The sequence below is a fragment of the Esox lucius genome, chromosome 3 (genome assembly GCF_011004845.1).
Source record: "Esox lucius isolate fEsoLuc1 chromosome 3, fEsoLuc1.pri, whole genome shotgun sequence".
Taxonomy (NCBI): domain Eukaryota; kingdom Metazoa; phylum Chordata; class Actinopteri; order Esociformes; family Esocidae; genus Esox; species Esox lucius.
In genome coordinates, this window is record NC_047571.1 from 661345 (window position 1) to 676264 (window position 14920).

At 44.7% G+C, this 14920-nt stretch overlaps 1 protein-coding gene across 3 annotated transcripts in view; it reads left to right on the forward strand.

Annotated features, from left to right (window-relative positions):
* agla (amylo-alpha-1, 6-glucosidase, 4-alpha-glucanotransferase a) overlaps positions 1-14920 on the forward strand; it is a 154382-nt gene that overhangs the window by 39185 nt on the left and 100277 nt on the right. For all 3 annotated transcript variants that reach the window (XM_013132927.3, XM_013132926.3, XM_034291570.1), the window contains exon 9: positions 6829-6931. In XM_013132927.3, the coding sequence (XP_012988381.2) occupies positions 6829-6931 (103 nt within the window). The remainder of the gene's footprint in view (positions 1-6828; positions 6932-14920) is intronic.

The following is a 14920-nucleotide window of genomic DNA, read 5'->3' on the forward strand; positions in this document are numbered from 1 at the left end:
AGCTGTTATTGGTTTCTGTGAAACATGGCTAAAGCCTGATGAATTCATTGCCTTAAATGAGGCCTCTCCTCGTGGCTACACTAGTGATCATATCCCTTGTGCATCCCAAAAAGGAGGGGGTGTTGCTAATATTTATGACAGTAAATATAAATTTACTCTCAAACACATCACTGATTTTCATTCTTTTGAAGTTTTACTCATGAAAGTTAACCAGGCCGATAAATTGTTTTACATAGCTAATATTTCTAGCCCCCCCCCGGGCCATACACAATGTTCCTCAATGAGTTTCCAGAATTTTTGTCTAACCTTGTAGTCATGGCAGATGTTTGGCAATTTCGATATTTATATGGAAAAGTCCAATGATCCTCTTCAAAAAGCCTTTGACTCAATGCGTTTTATCCAACATGTCTCAGGCCCAACACATTGCCACAATCGCACCTTAGATTTAGTCCTGTCACGAGAAATAGATATTGTAGATCTAATAATTTCCCCCCAAAATCCTGGATTATTGGATCACTGTTTTATTGTTAAAACAAGAAATCCACTTGCTCCGCAAACAATTAGTTTCAAAAGCTGTACTTTAAATTCTCGGAATACTAATAAATTCCTTGATATTTTTACAAGTTTGTTCATTAATGACAGAGTAAATAAATATGTAAACAATCAAATCGAGGATCTTAACTCAACACTGTGAAATAAATTAGACACTGTTGCACCACTAAAAACAAAAGAAATACGCAACAAGAAACTTGCTCTGGTACACAGACAACACTAGAGCACTTAAGCAAGCTTCCAGAAAATTGGAGCGAAAGTGGCGCTCCACCAAGTTGGAAGTATTCAGCCTGGATAGAGAGTGCACTACAATACCGAAAATCACTCACGTCTCCTCGATCAGCTTAGTTCTCCAACTTGATTGAGGTGAACAAAATCAATCAAAAGAATGTCTTCGAAACAGTTGCAATGTTAACAAAAAAGCGAAGCTCCACAAGTGAAGTGGGTCTTCACTTTAGTTTTAATTAATACATGAACTACATTGATGAAAAGATCATCATCATTAGAAAACAAATAACTGACTCCTCCTTAAATAGTTATGGTCCTCAAAATCTCAGTTGTCCTAAAAGTGTCCTGAACCTCCCTGACCAGGTGTCAATGGGGACACTTTAATTTTTTGATACCGAATTGCTCGACACATTCACAAAATTTGTAATGAGTTCTAAACCCACAAACTGTCACCTAGACCCGATTCCAACAAAATTACTTCCTGTGCTAGGTCAACCGATGTTGAACATAATAAATTGCTCCCTTTTTTCCGGATGTGTACCAAGAGTTCAGAGAGGATGTGTACCGTTTCAGATATTAGGAAGTGGATGACAGAGAACTTCTTGCTCTTAAACTCAAGAAAAACAGAAATGCTTGTTTTTGGGCCCAAGAAACAAAGAGCGTTGTTAACAGATCTCACTGTGAACCTCGCCGGCTGCATGGTTGTATCCCAAAAAACTGTAAGAAACCTCGGCATTACCCTTGACCCTGACCTCTTCTTTGATGAACATATAAAATATGTCTCGAGTTACTTATTTCCATCTTCGAAACATTGCAACTTTCTATCAAAAACTGATGCAGAAAAACTCATCCATGCTTTCGTTACTTCTAGACTAGATTACTGCAATGCTCTTCTTTCCGGTTACCCTGACTAATCAATTAATACATTTTAATTATTGCTGCACACGGCTGCTAGAATCCTACCATACCATCTTCTTCCGCTTATCTGGGGCCGGGTCGCGGGGGCAGCAGTCTAAGCAGGGATGCCCAGACTTCCCTCTCCCCAGACACTTCCTCTAGCTCTTCCGGGGGGACACCGAGGCGTTCCCAGGCCAGCCGGGAGACATAGTCCCTCCAGCGAGTCCTAGGTCTTCCCCGGGGTCTCCTCCCGGTGGGACGGGACCGGAACACCTTCCCAGGAAGGCGTTCCGGAGGCATCCGAAAAAGATGCCCAAGCAACCTCAGCTGACCCCTCTCGATGTGGAGGAGCAGGGGCTCTACTCTGAGCTCCTCCCGGGTGACCGAGCTTCTCACCCTATCTCTAAGGGATCGCCCGGCCACCCTGCGGAGAAAGCTCATTTCTGCCGCCTGTATCCGGGATCTTGTCCTTTCGGTCATGACCCAAAGCTCATGACCATAGGTGAGAGTAGGAACGTAGATTGACTGGTAAATCGAGAGCTTCGCCTTGCGGCTCAGCTCTTTCTTCACCACGACAGACCGATACATCGACTGCATTACTGCAGAAGCTGCACCGATCCGTCTGTCAATCTCCCGTTCCATCCTTCCCTCACTCGTGAACAAGACCCCTAGATACTTAAACTCCTCCACTTGAGGCAGGCACTCTCCACCAACCTGAAGCGGGCAAGCCACCCTTTTCCGACTGAGGACCATGGCCTCGGATTTGGAGGTACTGATTTTCATCCCCACCGCTTCACACTCGGCTGCAAACCGTCCCAGCGCATGCTGAAGGTCCTGGTTAGAAGGGGCCAACACGACAACATCATCTGCAAAAAGCAGAGACGAAATTGTGTGGTCCCCAAACCTGACACCCTCCGGCCCCTGGCTGCGCCTAGAAATTCTGTCCATAAAAATTACGAACAGAACCGGTGACAAAGGGCAGCCCTGCCGGAGTCCAACATGCACTGGGAACAAGTCTGACTTACTGCCGGCAATGCGGACCAAGCTCCTGCTTCGGTTGTACAGGGACCTGACAGCCCTTAGCAAAGGACCCAGTACCCCATATTCCCGAAGCACCCTCCACAAGATGCCGCGAGGGACATAGTCGAATGCCTTCTCCAAATCCACAAAACACATGTGGATTGGTTGGGCAAACTCCCATGAACCCTCCAACACCCCGTAGAGGGTATAGAGCTGGTCCAGTGTTCCACGGCCCGGACGAAAACCACACTGTTCCTCCTGAATCCGAGGTTCTACTATCGGCCGTATTCTCCTCTCCAGTACCCTGGCATAGACTTTCCCGGGGAGGCTGAGAAGTGTGATCCCCCTATAGTTGGAACACACCCTCCGGTCCCCCTTCTTAAAAAGAGGGACCACCACCCCGGTCTGCCATCCCAGAGGCACTGTCCCCGACCGCCACGCGATGTTGCACAGGCGTGTCAACCAAGACAGCCCCACAACATCCAGAGACTTGAGGTACTCAGGGCGGATCTCATCCACCCCCGGTGCCTTGCCACCGAGGAGTTTCTTGACCACCTCAGTGACTTCAGCCCGGGTGATGGACGAGTCCACCTCTGAGCCCTCATCCTCTGCTTCCTCAATGGAAGAAGTGACAGCGGGATTGAGGAGATCCTCGAAGTATTCCTTCCACCGCCCGACGACATCCTCAGTTGAGGTCAACAGCTGCCCACCTCTACTGTAAACAGCGTTGGTAGGGCACTGTTTCCCTCTCCTGAGGCGCCGGATGGTTTGCCAGAATCTCTTCGAGGCCAGCCGATAGTCCTTCTCCATGGCCTCACCGAACTCCTCCCAGGCCCGAGTTTTTGCCTCCACAACCACCCGGGCTGCAGCCCGCTTGGCCTGTCGGTACCCGTCAGCTGCGTCAGGAGTCCCACAAGCCAACCAGGCCTGATAGGACTCCTTCTTCAGCTTGACGGCATCCCTTACTTCCGGTGTCCACCACCGGGTTCGGGGATTGCCGCCTCGACAGGCACCGGAGACCTTACGGCCACAGCTCCGAGCGGCCGCTTCGACAATGGCGGTGGAGAACATGGTCCACTCGGACTCAATATCTCCAACCTCCCTCGGGATCCAGTCGAAGCTCTGCCGGAGGTGGGAGTTAAAGATCTCTCTGACAGGAGACTCGGCCAGACGTTCCCAGCAGACCCTTACAGTTCGCTTGGGCCTGCCGAGTCTGTCCAGCTTTCTCCCCCGCCATCGGATCCAACTCACCACCAGGTGGTGATCAGTTGACAGCTCCGCCCCTCTCTTCACCCGAGTGTCCAAGACATACGGCCGCAGGTCAGATGAGACGACAACAAAGTCGATCATCGACCTGCGGCCTAGGGTGTCCTGGTGCCATGTGCACTGATGGACACCCTTATGCTTGAACATGGTGTTCGTTATGGACAAACTGTGACTAGCACAGAAGTCCAATAACTGAACACCACTCGGGTTCAGATCAGGGGGGCCGTTCCTCCCAATCACGCCCCTCCAGGTGTCACTGTCGTTGCCCACGTGGGCGTTGAAGTCCCCCAGTAGAACAATAGAGTCCCCAGTCGGAGCACTTTCCAGCACCCCTCCCAGAGACTCCAAGAAGGTCGGGTACTCTGCACTGCCGTTCGGCCCGTAGGCACAAACAACAGTGAGAGACCTATCCCCGACCCGTAGGCGCAGGGAAACGACCCTCTCGTTCACCGGGGTAAACTCCAACACATGGCGGCAGAGCTGGGGAGCTATAAGCAAACCCACACCAGCCCGCCGCCTCTCACCATGGGCAACTCCAGAGTGGTGAAGAGTCCATCCTCTCTCAAGGAGTGTGGTTCCAGAGCCCAAGCCGTGCGTAGAGGTGATCCCGACTACCTCTAATCGGAACCTCTCAACCTCACGCACTAGCTCAGGCTCCTTCCCCGTCAGCGAGGTGACATTCCACGTCCCTAGAGCTAGTTTCTGTGTCCAGAGATCGGGTTGTCTAGGCCCCTGCCTTCGACTGCCGCCCGATCCTCTTCGCACCGGCCCCTTATGGTCCCTCCTGTGGGTGGTGAGCCCACGGGAGGGCGGCCCCACGTCACCCGTTCGGGCTGAGCCCGGCCGGGCCCCATGGGGGAAGGCCCGGCCACCAGGCGCTCGCATACGAGCCCCAACCCCGGGCCTGGCTCCAGGGTGGGGCCCCGGCTGCGCCATACCGGGCGACGTCACCTAGAATCCTAACTAGAATCCTAACTAGAACAAAAAAAATTGGAACACATTACTCCTGTACTAGCATCCTTACACTGGCTGCCTGTTAGGGTTAGGGCTGATTTTAAGGTTTTACAGTACAGTACTTGCTCCTACTTACCTTGCTGGAATGATCCAGCCATACATACCTACACGTAACCTACGATCGCAAGATGCAGGCCTTTTAATTGTACCTAGAATTTCTAAACAAACAGCCGGAGGCATGGCCTCTTCTGATAGAGCTTCACTACTGTGGAATGATCTGCCAATTAAGGTTAGAAATGCAAACTCAGTGCAAACTTTCTAGTGTCTACTAAAAACTCATCTCTACAGCGCGGTTTATGATTAGGTGTATCCTGGCCCGGGGGCGTGAAGGTGACCAGTAGGCTTGATACTGTCCACCCTTGCTGTCTTGCCAGGTGGGCTCTCGTCGCCACTGGGATGCCCTCCCTCCAATGCCTTTCGGGGGAAGAGTCACTGGCTTGTGGTTGTCTCTGTTGCGCACTTGTGCAATTGGGCTGTACTCTGCTGGTAATACACGGCCCTTATTCAGGGGGGTTGCGGTTGGTGGGTGTCCCTTTGGTTGGTGCCTGGCAATGTGGGTGGACTGATTCCCTGCCTGTTGGGCCCTGTCCGGGGCCTCCCCTGGGTAGGGCCACAGTGTCGCCGGACCCCCCGTCTCAGTTCATAGGTCTTCTGCTGTTATACTATTGTGCTGGGGAATTGGGTCAGTTCTCCTTCCCCACTAAGTTCTCCTTCTCCACTTTAAATTGTTGTTGATATGAGGAATGCATTTTCTGAATTTTCCCAGTCTCCTCCCTTTTTAAACTTTAGGAGGACATGAGGTCCTGGTTTCTTCCTAAAATTCGGCCTTCTTAGGGAGTTTTTCCTAGCCACTGAAATTAAACACTATTGTTGTTTGCTCCTTGGGGTTTAAGGCCGGGTGTTTCTGTAAAAGCACTTTGTGACAACTGCTGTTGTAAAAATGGCTTTATAAACAAATTTGATTGATTGATCGTAATCGACATGAATCGATTATTAAAATAGCCCAATCCTCAGTTGAAATAATTTTTTTCCAATATTTTTCAATGCAAACACATTCTTGTATTTTTCAAATTCATTAGATGGTTACTGCCAACAGATTTTGTAATTAATCCTTTTTTTAGGATATTCTCTGTAGTTTAACGACTATATATATATATATATATATATATATATATATACATAGTATTATATTGTTTTCAGCTTAGACTCTTGAATGTGAAATAACTTTTGACATCAATTTAATAAAATAAAGAAAAACTAAGATGTCGTCTTTGCCTATCTATATGCCCTGTGGAGTTGAAGATGCGTGCTCTAACTTGTATATGTTTTACCATATATCTGATAGTTAGCAGCGCCTGTACTTCTTGAGGAGGCTGACGAAGGCCCGTCTTCCAAGATCTTTCTGAACTTTTACCGTTGCACAATTGTGAGTTTTTATAGTGTGGTTTGCACTGCAACAGTGGTGAAAACCGGCTAGCACATCACTGGTTCCCAGCTCCCAACCATCATAGACCTCTAGTGGGGTCTTCAGCATCATCAGGGACCATTCACATCCATGCCACAAACTGTTGCCCTCATACCATCAGGCAGAATGGTATTTAAAAAAAAATCTAAGTCGATAACACTTTTATTTTCAGTAATGGCCTGGAAAGTACTCAAAATAGGTCCACAAAGCTTTAGTAAAACCACACTATGGATGTCTTGGTTAATGTTTTATTCCATCCTCCACTCTATTGGCATATGTTTGACACCCTGGACTGTAGTAATGTTGGAAGCCTTGATGCAGTAATCTTGACTTCACCCCAGTTCAAATCTAGTCTCATCTTGTACATTTTCCTTTTTCTTGTCCAGCAAAAGTCCACAAGCTATTCTGGAGGCCTGTAACTTGCTGTGGGGGAGACTGGAGGAGATCAATCAAGAGCAGTACCAGCAGATACTGAATCACCAACAACAGGTAAGTTGGCATTTGCAAATGCCCTATGCTGACACCGCTTGCGCTGGAGGTCTACAATGGTTGGGAGCTGAGTACCTGTGATGTGCTGGCGTTTTCACCACCCATTGCAGGGCCTTCTGGTCGGCTACGGAGCAACCATCAAATGACATTGTGGCGCAGTAAGTCAGAATGCTCTCGCTTGTGCAGCGGTAGAAGTTTACAAGGATCTTGGAAAACAGGTGGGCCTTCTTCAGCCTCCTCAAGAAGTACAGGTGCTGCCTATCCTTTTTGACCAGGGTTGAGGTGTTGAGGGACCAGGAGAGGTCCTCAGATGTGGATACCCAGGAATTTGAAGCTGGACACGCTCCACCTCAGTGCCATTGATGAGAACTTGGGCATGACTGCAGCCTTTGGATTTCCTGTAATCCACATTTAGCTCCTTGGTTTTCTTTGTATTGAAGGCCAGGTTATCAGTGCACCATGCCGCCATGTACTTGACCTCCTCCCTGTAGGCACACTCCGTGGTGTCGTCTGCAAACTTGGAGATGATGTTGGAGCTGTGTACAGTTACGCAGTCATCGGTGAAGGAGTACTGGAGGGGGCTCAGCACGCAGCCTTGAGTGTGGAAGAGGTGACGTTGTCTAACCTGACAGACTGGGGTCTGTTGGTTAGGAAGTCCAAAGTCCAGTTACAGAGAGAAGGGCTGATCCCTAGGTCATGGAGTTTGTCGACCAACCTAGAGGTGATGAACATGTTGAATGCTGAGCTGAAGTCTATGAACAGCATTCTCACATAGGTGTTGGTTTTGTTCAGGTGGGTCAGGCCGAAGCTGTGGAGATGGCGTCCACTGTAGACCTGTTCGACAAACTGGTAGGGATCCAGTGTTGGGGGGAGGCAAGACTAGAGGTGGGAAAGAACTAGTCTTCTGAAGCACTTCATGATTGTGGGGGTGAGTGCGATATGTCGAAATTCATTCAGGCTAGACACAGCACAGCCTGTGCTAGTGACATGTTGAAAATGTCTTTGAAGACCTCCCCCAGCTCCCTAGCACATGCTCTTAGCGCACGACCGGGGACGCCATCGGGACCAGTAGGCTTGTGTGCATTTACCCTGCTGAGTGCAGACAACACATCTGCTGTGGATAGGTTGGGGTGGGGGACGTCCTGGGGGAGTTCTGCTTTGATGGCAGGCTCTTTGTTGTCTGTGTCGTAGCGAGCGTCAAACCTTTCTAACTTGTCGATGATGGAGACGTTGCTGGCTGTGGGGGTGGGGTTATTTGATCATCCGGTAGTCTGTGATGGCTTGGATGCCCTGCCAAATGCATCGAGGATCAGAGTTGTTGTTGAAGTGCTCCTCGATCTGTCATTTTTTGCCATATTGATGCCCCTTTTCAGGTTGGCCCTTTATGGGCTGTAGGCCTCTGCATCACCGGATCTAAACACAGGGTGTTGTCGGACCTCACTGTTCATCCAGGACTTCTTGTTGTGGAAGGTCTTTATTAGTTCATGGGTAGTGCGGGTGTTGATGTAATCCTGAACGGAGGAAGCATATGTTTCAATGTCCGTATGGGAGTCAAGGGTGGCTTGATCTCCAGTCTGTGTGTTGAAACTGGTTTTGTAGTAGTGAGTCGGCTCCCTCTGGCCACACTTTAACTGACCTCATTGATGGTTTCACCCGTTTAATGAGCGGTAAATACTTGGGGAGTAGGAACAATGAGAGGTGGTCTGACTGACCCAGTTGGGGGAGGGGACAAAACATAATTGAAAAAAATATAGTTGCAAGCAACAATGGGATGGGGTCCTCCTGTAAGGCATGTGTAGTGAAATAGGTCACCAGTTATAAGCTGGAAAGGTCAGACATTGACACTGCATATAGAGTAGTGCTGTCACGATATCAGATTTTCCCTACACGATTACCATGGCCAAAATAATTCATGATAAAGACATTATTGTGATAGCATTTTTATTTTTTATTTTAAGATATCAGTCAAATTCATCTTCAACTTTTTTTTTTGTGTTTTGTCTCTCTTTTGGCAAATGAATAAAACTGAAAAGACAAGTGTAGGGAGTTAGAGAGAAAGTCTTTAACAATTACACTTAATGGATAGTGAAAGGGGAACCAGATTTACTGATGAACAAAAGATCCACAAAGCCTAACACCAAGATGAGTTTTGGGAAAAATACAACGTCCTTTTCTCCAAATGAATAGGCTACAAAAATGGCAAATCTTTGTAGGTCTCTGCCGGGGGTTCCAGTGGGATTAACAAGTTGATTTCAATGCCAGTATACAGGCCCAGACACATAGTTCAAGCACATGTATTGGTATCTACAGGTGACATGAATAAGCTATCGAAAAAACATCAATATCAATATTTATCAATTTCATTTTTTTTTTATATCACAGTTATTGTGAACACCCTCAGGGCTGCGTACTCAGTCCCCTCCTGTACTCCCTGTTCACGCATGACTATGTGGCCACATCCTTACGTTTTTCAGACATCACCATCTTGGGTCTCCTCTCCAACAATAATGAGACCTAATACAGAGAGGAGCTAAGTGACACGGCAACCTGGAGAATCTCCAAATTCAAGCTCCTCGTTGTGTTCATTAAAGATGCCCTCACCTGGTCCAGGCCTGCAGATGCGGTGGTAAAAACTGCCCAAAAGCACCAATACTTCCTCAAGAGCCTCAAGAAATCTGATGCCTGTCTACAGAGAGCCTGATTTGAGACCTTTCTTTTACAGACCTATGTAAGAGAAGCAATTCTTTGACGGCCGAGTCAAACAGTCCTAAGCCACGCCTCGGCTGTGGCTCATTGAAGTAACAAACATAGGCTATACAACGGTCGCAAATATTGATAGCAGGAACCACGTTAGAAGAAAATATGGCTGTGCCAGAATAGTCATTCAAATAGTGGCGCAATAAATTCAACCACACAACTACTCACATTGTTTTTGACCACAGACATTAAATGCTGTCAGAGAGAAAATGTTGTGCTGTATTTGATGTCCAGCATGCAAAAAAAAATAAAAATGCACATGATGACAACAAGAAATGTCATCATGTACCCAGTACTTCCTATTGCAACATCATTGCCTTTGTTTTTACCACACAACTGGTGATCTAAAGTTTAAATTATATTTTACACACTGTATTCAATATGATATGAATGAAATAAGAGCAAAAAGCAAGCTGTACAGTAGATGAAAACAAAAAGTCAACTCACCATTATTATTATTGTTTTGAGACATCTACTTTCGTTTTCAGTTTGAGCCCTTCAGTAAAAATTAGCGGACTGAAGAAAAGAAAAGTAGACAATGAGTGCTGAGTGTTTAATAAAGAGTGGACAACAAAATATTTTTTCGCTGAAGTCCGATCAATGGCTGTATGTCTGATATGCCAAGAAACTGTAGCGATTTCTAAAGAATACAACATCAGCCATCATTTTGCCACAAAACATGCTAACTACGCTAGCAAACAGTCTACACAAGAACGGCGGCTACGGCTCAGAGATTGATGGCTAATTTACATTTTTCACAGACAAACTGCGATTCAAAAGTGAAGTACCAAGGCAAGTTTTTTGCTGGCATTCAAATTAGCAAAGGCTAGTAAGCCTTTCTCCGAAGGCGAATTTTTTAAAGAATGCATGGTTGAGAGAGCAGGTCTCGTGTCCGGAGAGCAAAGGCAAGTTTGAAATAAATCTGTTTATCACGCAGAACTGTGACTCGCCGTGTGGAACTGATTGATGAAGATATAGCCAGCAAATTAAACAAAAAGGCGGAGTCCTTTAAGTTTTTTTTCACTAGCACTGGATGAAAGTAACGACATAAAAGACACTGCTCAGCTCCTAATTTTTATCCGAGGGATTAATGACAGTTTTGAGATTACGGAGGAGTTTCTGACCATGGAGTCCCTGAAAGGAAAAATGCGTGGAGAGGACTTGTATAACCAGGTGTCTGCTGTCATCGAAAGAATGAAGCTACCTTGGAGTAAACTTGCCAATGTCACCACGGATGGATCGCCAAATTTAACTGGGAAAAACGTTGGGCTACTAAAAAGAGTCCACGAAAAAGTAGAAGAGGAAAAACCGAATCAGGATGTTATTTTCCTTCACTGCATCATTCATCAGGAAGCTCTGTGTAAGTCTATATTGCAGCTAAATCATGTCGTGAATCCAGTCGTAAAACTTGTTAACTTTATACAAGCAAGCATCGTCAGTTTATTGTGTTCCTGGAAGAAACCGATGCAGATCACCAGGACTTACTTTACCACTCTCCTGTCCGCTGGTTAAGTTTGGGCAAAGTGTTTCAACGAGTGTGGGAGCTCAAGGAGGAGTTTGGTGCATTTTTGGAGTTAATGGGGATATCCGACGAATTTCCCGAGCTAAGCGACAAGAACTGGCTTTGTGGCTTTGCATTTGCTGTGGACATATTTTCGCACATGAATGAGCTGAACATGAAGCTACAGGGGAAAGATCAGTTTGTGCACTACATGTACACAAATGTTAGAGCCTTCAAATCCAAGCTGACTCTCTTCTCCAGACAAATTTCAAACAAATCTTTCGCTCATTTCCCCACACTAGCCATGCAGAAAGAGGTGATCCGAAACGCGAAGAAATACAGAAAATCACTGGACGGAGAATTCTGCCGTCGGTTCTCTGATTTTGAAAAAATTGAAAAGTCACTTCAGCTGGTGTCCTGTCCCCTGTCACAAGACCCTGAAACAGCACCACAGGAGCTGCAGTTGGAGCTGATCGATCTACAGTCTAACTCTCTTAAACTGAACAACTTTTATGCTTCACTTAACGTAGCCCCGTTTCCAAACCTCCGGAGGATGGCACAGAAGATGCTTATGTTGTTTGGCTCCATCTATGTATGTGAACAGACATTCAGCGTCATGAACATCAACAAAGCCCATCACAGATCCAAGTTAACTAACCAACACCTCGGATCTATCCTGAGAATTGCCACAACAAAACTTACTCCAGACTTTGATGCACTTGCTAAAAAAGGAGATCAACAACACTGTTCCCACTGAAACTGAATGGTTTATCTACTGTGTTATTAAATTAATACATTTGGGGGAAAAAATTACAATGAACCCTGCACATTGATGTTTTGGTGCCTGTTAAATCTTTTCATGTAATGGTTTTTACATTTAATTTAAATTAGTTCACACAAACACACCATCTTTCTATTCTGGCCTAGCCCCTCTGTCAAATTTTAGAAACTATTGTGGCCCGCAAGTCAAAAAGTTTGCCCACCCCTGGTATAGATGTTACTGGAGCAGGTTACTGTTTGCCGGTTTGAGACCTCTGCCATAAGGCTTCTCAACCAGCAACACTGATCTATTGATCAAATGAACACTTCATATGATCTGGTCACTTTCCATGACAACAATATCACACATTTTCCACAAATGTGGCTTGTATGGGAGGGTTGCAAGAAAAAAGCCACTCTTCAAGAAAGGCCAAATGCAGTCATGACTGAGCTTTGCCAAAACGCACCTTGAAGATTCTAAGGCCACGTGGAAAAAGGTGTTATGGTCAGATGAGACAAAAATTTTATTATTTGGCCTCAACGCCAAACGATATGTCTGGCGAAAATTCAAAACAGCTCACCATCCAAATAACACCATTCCTACAGTAAAGCATGGAGGTGGTAACATATTATGGGGTTGTTTCTCTGCAGCAGGGACTGGTGCACTTGTCAGGATAGAAGGAAAAATGGATGGGGCAAAATACTGTCAAATTCTTGAGGAAAATCTGCTGTTCTCTGCCAGAAAGTTGTCAATGGGAAGAAGATTTACCTTCCAACATGACAATGACCCAAAGCACCCAGCAAAACTGACCACACAGTGGTTGAAGGAGAAAAAGGTGAATGTCCTTGCATGGCCTAGTCAGAGCCTGGACTTAAACCCCATTGAAAATCTGTGGAATGACTTGAAGACAGCCTTCCACAAACGGTCACCATCAAATTTAACTGAACTTGAGCAGTTCTGCAAAGAAGAGTGGTCAAATATTGCAAAGTCTTGATGTGCAAAGTTAGTACAGACATATCCCAACAGACTAAAGGCTGTAATTAAAGCAAAAGGTGGTTCAACAAAATACTGACACAAGGGGTGATCCTTTTTCCAACTCACTTTTTTTTTTTGACATGTGTGTTTTCTCATTCACTTGAATGTTATAAGTTGCACTGAGTAAATACAGCTGAATGAAACAAAAACTGTGTCTGTCTTCATTTCAGGCTGCAAAGCAACAAAATGTGATTATTTTAAAGGTGGATCATTATTTTCTATACCCACTGTACTTTGATTTTGATGCTCCAGATACTCAACTACTCTAAAGAATGCCAGTTTTATTGCATTGCACAATGATGTTTTCAGCTGTGCTAACATAATTGCTAAAGAGTTTTCTAATAATCAACTAGCAATGTAAATTGATAAACTTAGATTAGCATTGGAACACAGGACTCTTGGTTGCTGATAATGGGCCTCTTTCCGCCTGTGCAGATATTCCATAAAAAAATAATCAGTTTCCAGCTACAATAATCATTAACAATGTATACACTGTATTTGTGATCAATTTGATGTTATTTTAATGCACAAAAAATCTACACATTTTCTTTTGAATATGAGGACATTTCTAAGTGACCCCAAACCTTTGAATAGTAAAGTATATACCAGACTCATTTAAAATGGCTATTGCATTTAAACGTCTTACTCCTGTTACTCTTATTCAGTCCTGTTACCAGTTACTGGACTGAAAATAACAGGACTGAGTTTTTAGCATAACATTCGCACATACCAAGGCATTTTTTATTAGTTTTTATTTTTATTTCGTTTTGACTTTTTGTTTTCAAATTTAGTTTAGTTTTAATTAGTTTTTAAAGTGGGTTTGCTAGTTTGTTTTAATTGTAATTTTTTGAAAATGCTTAGATTTATTTTAGTTTTTATTAGTTTTAGTGTTAGTTTTTGTCTTTTTTGTAATATGGGCTATTTGTCAGGGGCAAGATTCAAAAAGGTCAGAAAAAGTATTGTGTAATAATAACTCAACAAAAACGGTGTTGTTTAGGGGCAAAGTGTTATGATATGTATATTTGGAGCAAGGCACAGATTCACAGATGTTAGCACTCAAAACCTGTGATAACCATGAATCATCATACATTTATATGTCTATCACTAGTTTTGTTATGACCTTTGCCAAGAGCATAAATAGATAGAACTCAAAATGCAGATCAAGTTTTTAGCCATCTGATCGCTATTTAGTAGATTTGCTTTAATGTTTTGAAAAAAGTATCTGAAAGGGATAGTTAAAATAATTCCTTCGTTAATAATGTTAGACAGAACTTTATTATATTAAATATGGTTCACGCCTTCACAAAATATACACATTTAACACCCTAGAGCAGGGGTGTCCAAACCATTCCACGGAGGGCCGTGTGTCTGCAGGTTTTTGGTTTTTCCTATAAATTGGTTCCCAGTTCACACCTAAACAACCAGGTGAGGGTAGAAACTAACCAATTAGTAACCTAATTAGTCAATCAAGTACAAGGAGCGAGCGAAAACCTGCAGACACATGGCCCTCTGTGGAATAGTCTGGACACCCCTGCCCTAGAGGCCTACCAAATTCACACCCCATGGAAATTCCTTTAACGTTAACGTTACCTCTTACAAAATCCACACGCCGTACCAAAATTCTAACGTTACACATCTTCTAAAGAGAATTCACACTCTATACAAATACCACAGCTGTACAATTTTCACACCCTATTCTAAATTTATACAATAGCCTTCTGCCTACTCATCTGGATTGAAGCAGCAAACATTCAGTGTAAAAGTAAAAAAGACATAACATTATTTAATATTTGAATCACAGCTTATAGTGTTTTGACTTCGACAACCCAAGTGCATTTTACATCAAACTTGCGACTAGTTAACTTTCTAAAGAAAGCGCAATCGCTTCTCGGGTAGACATTAACACACTGACAAAATTATATTCAGAATTTAAAGT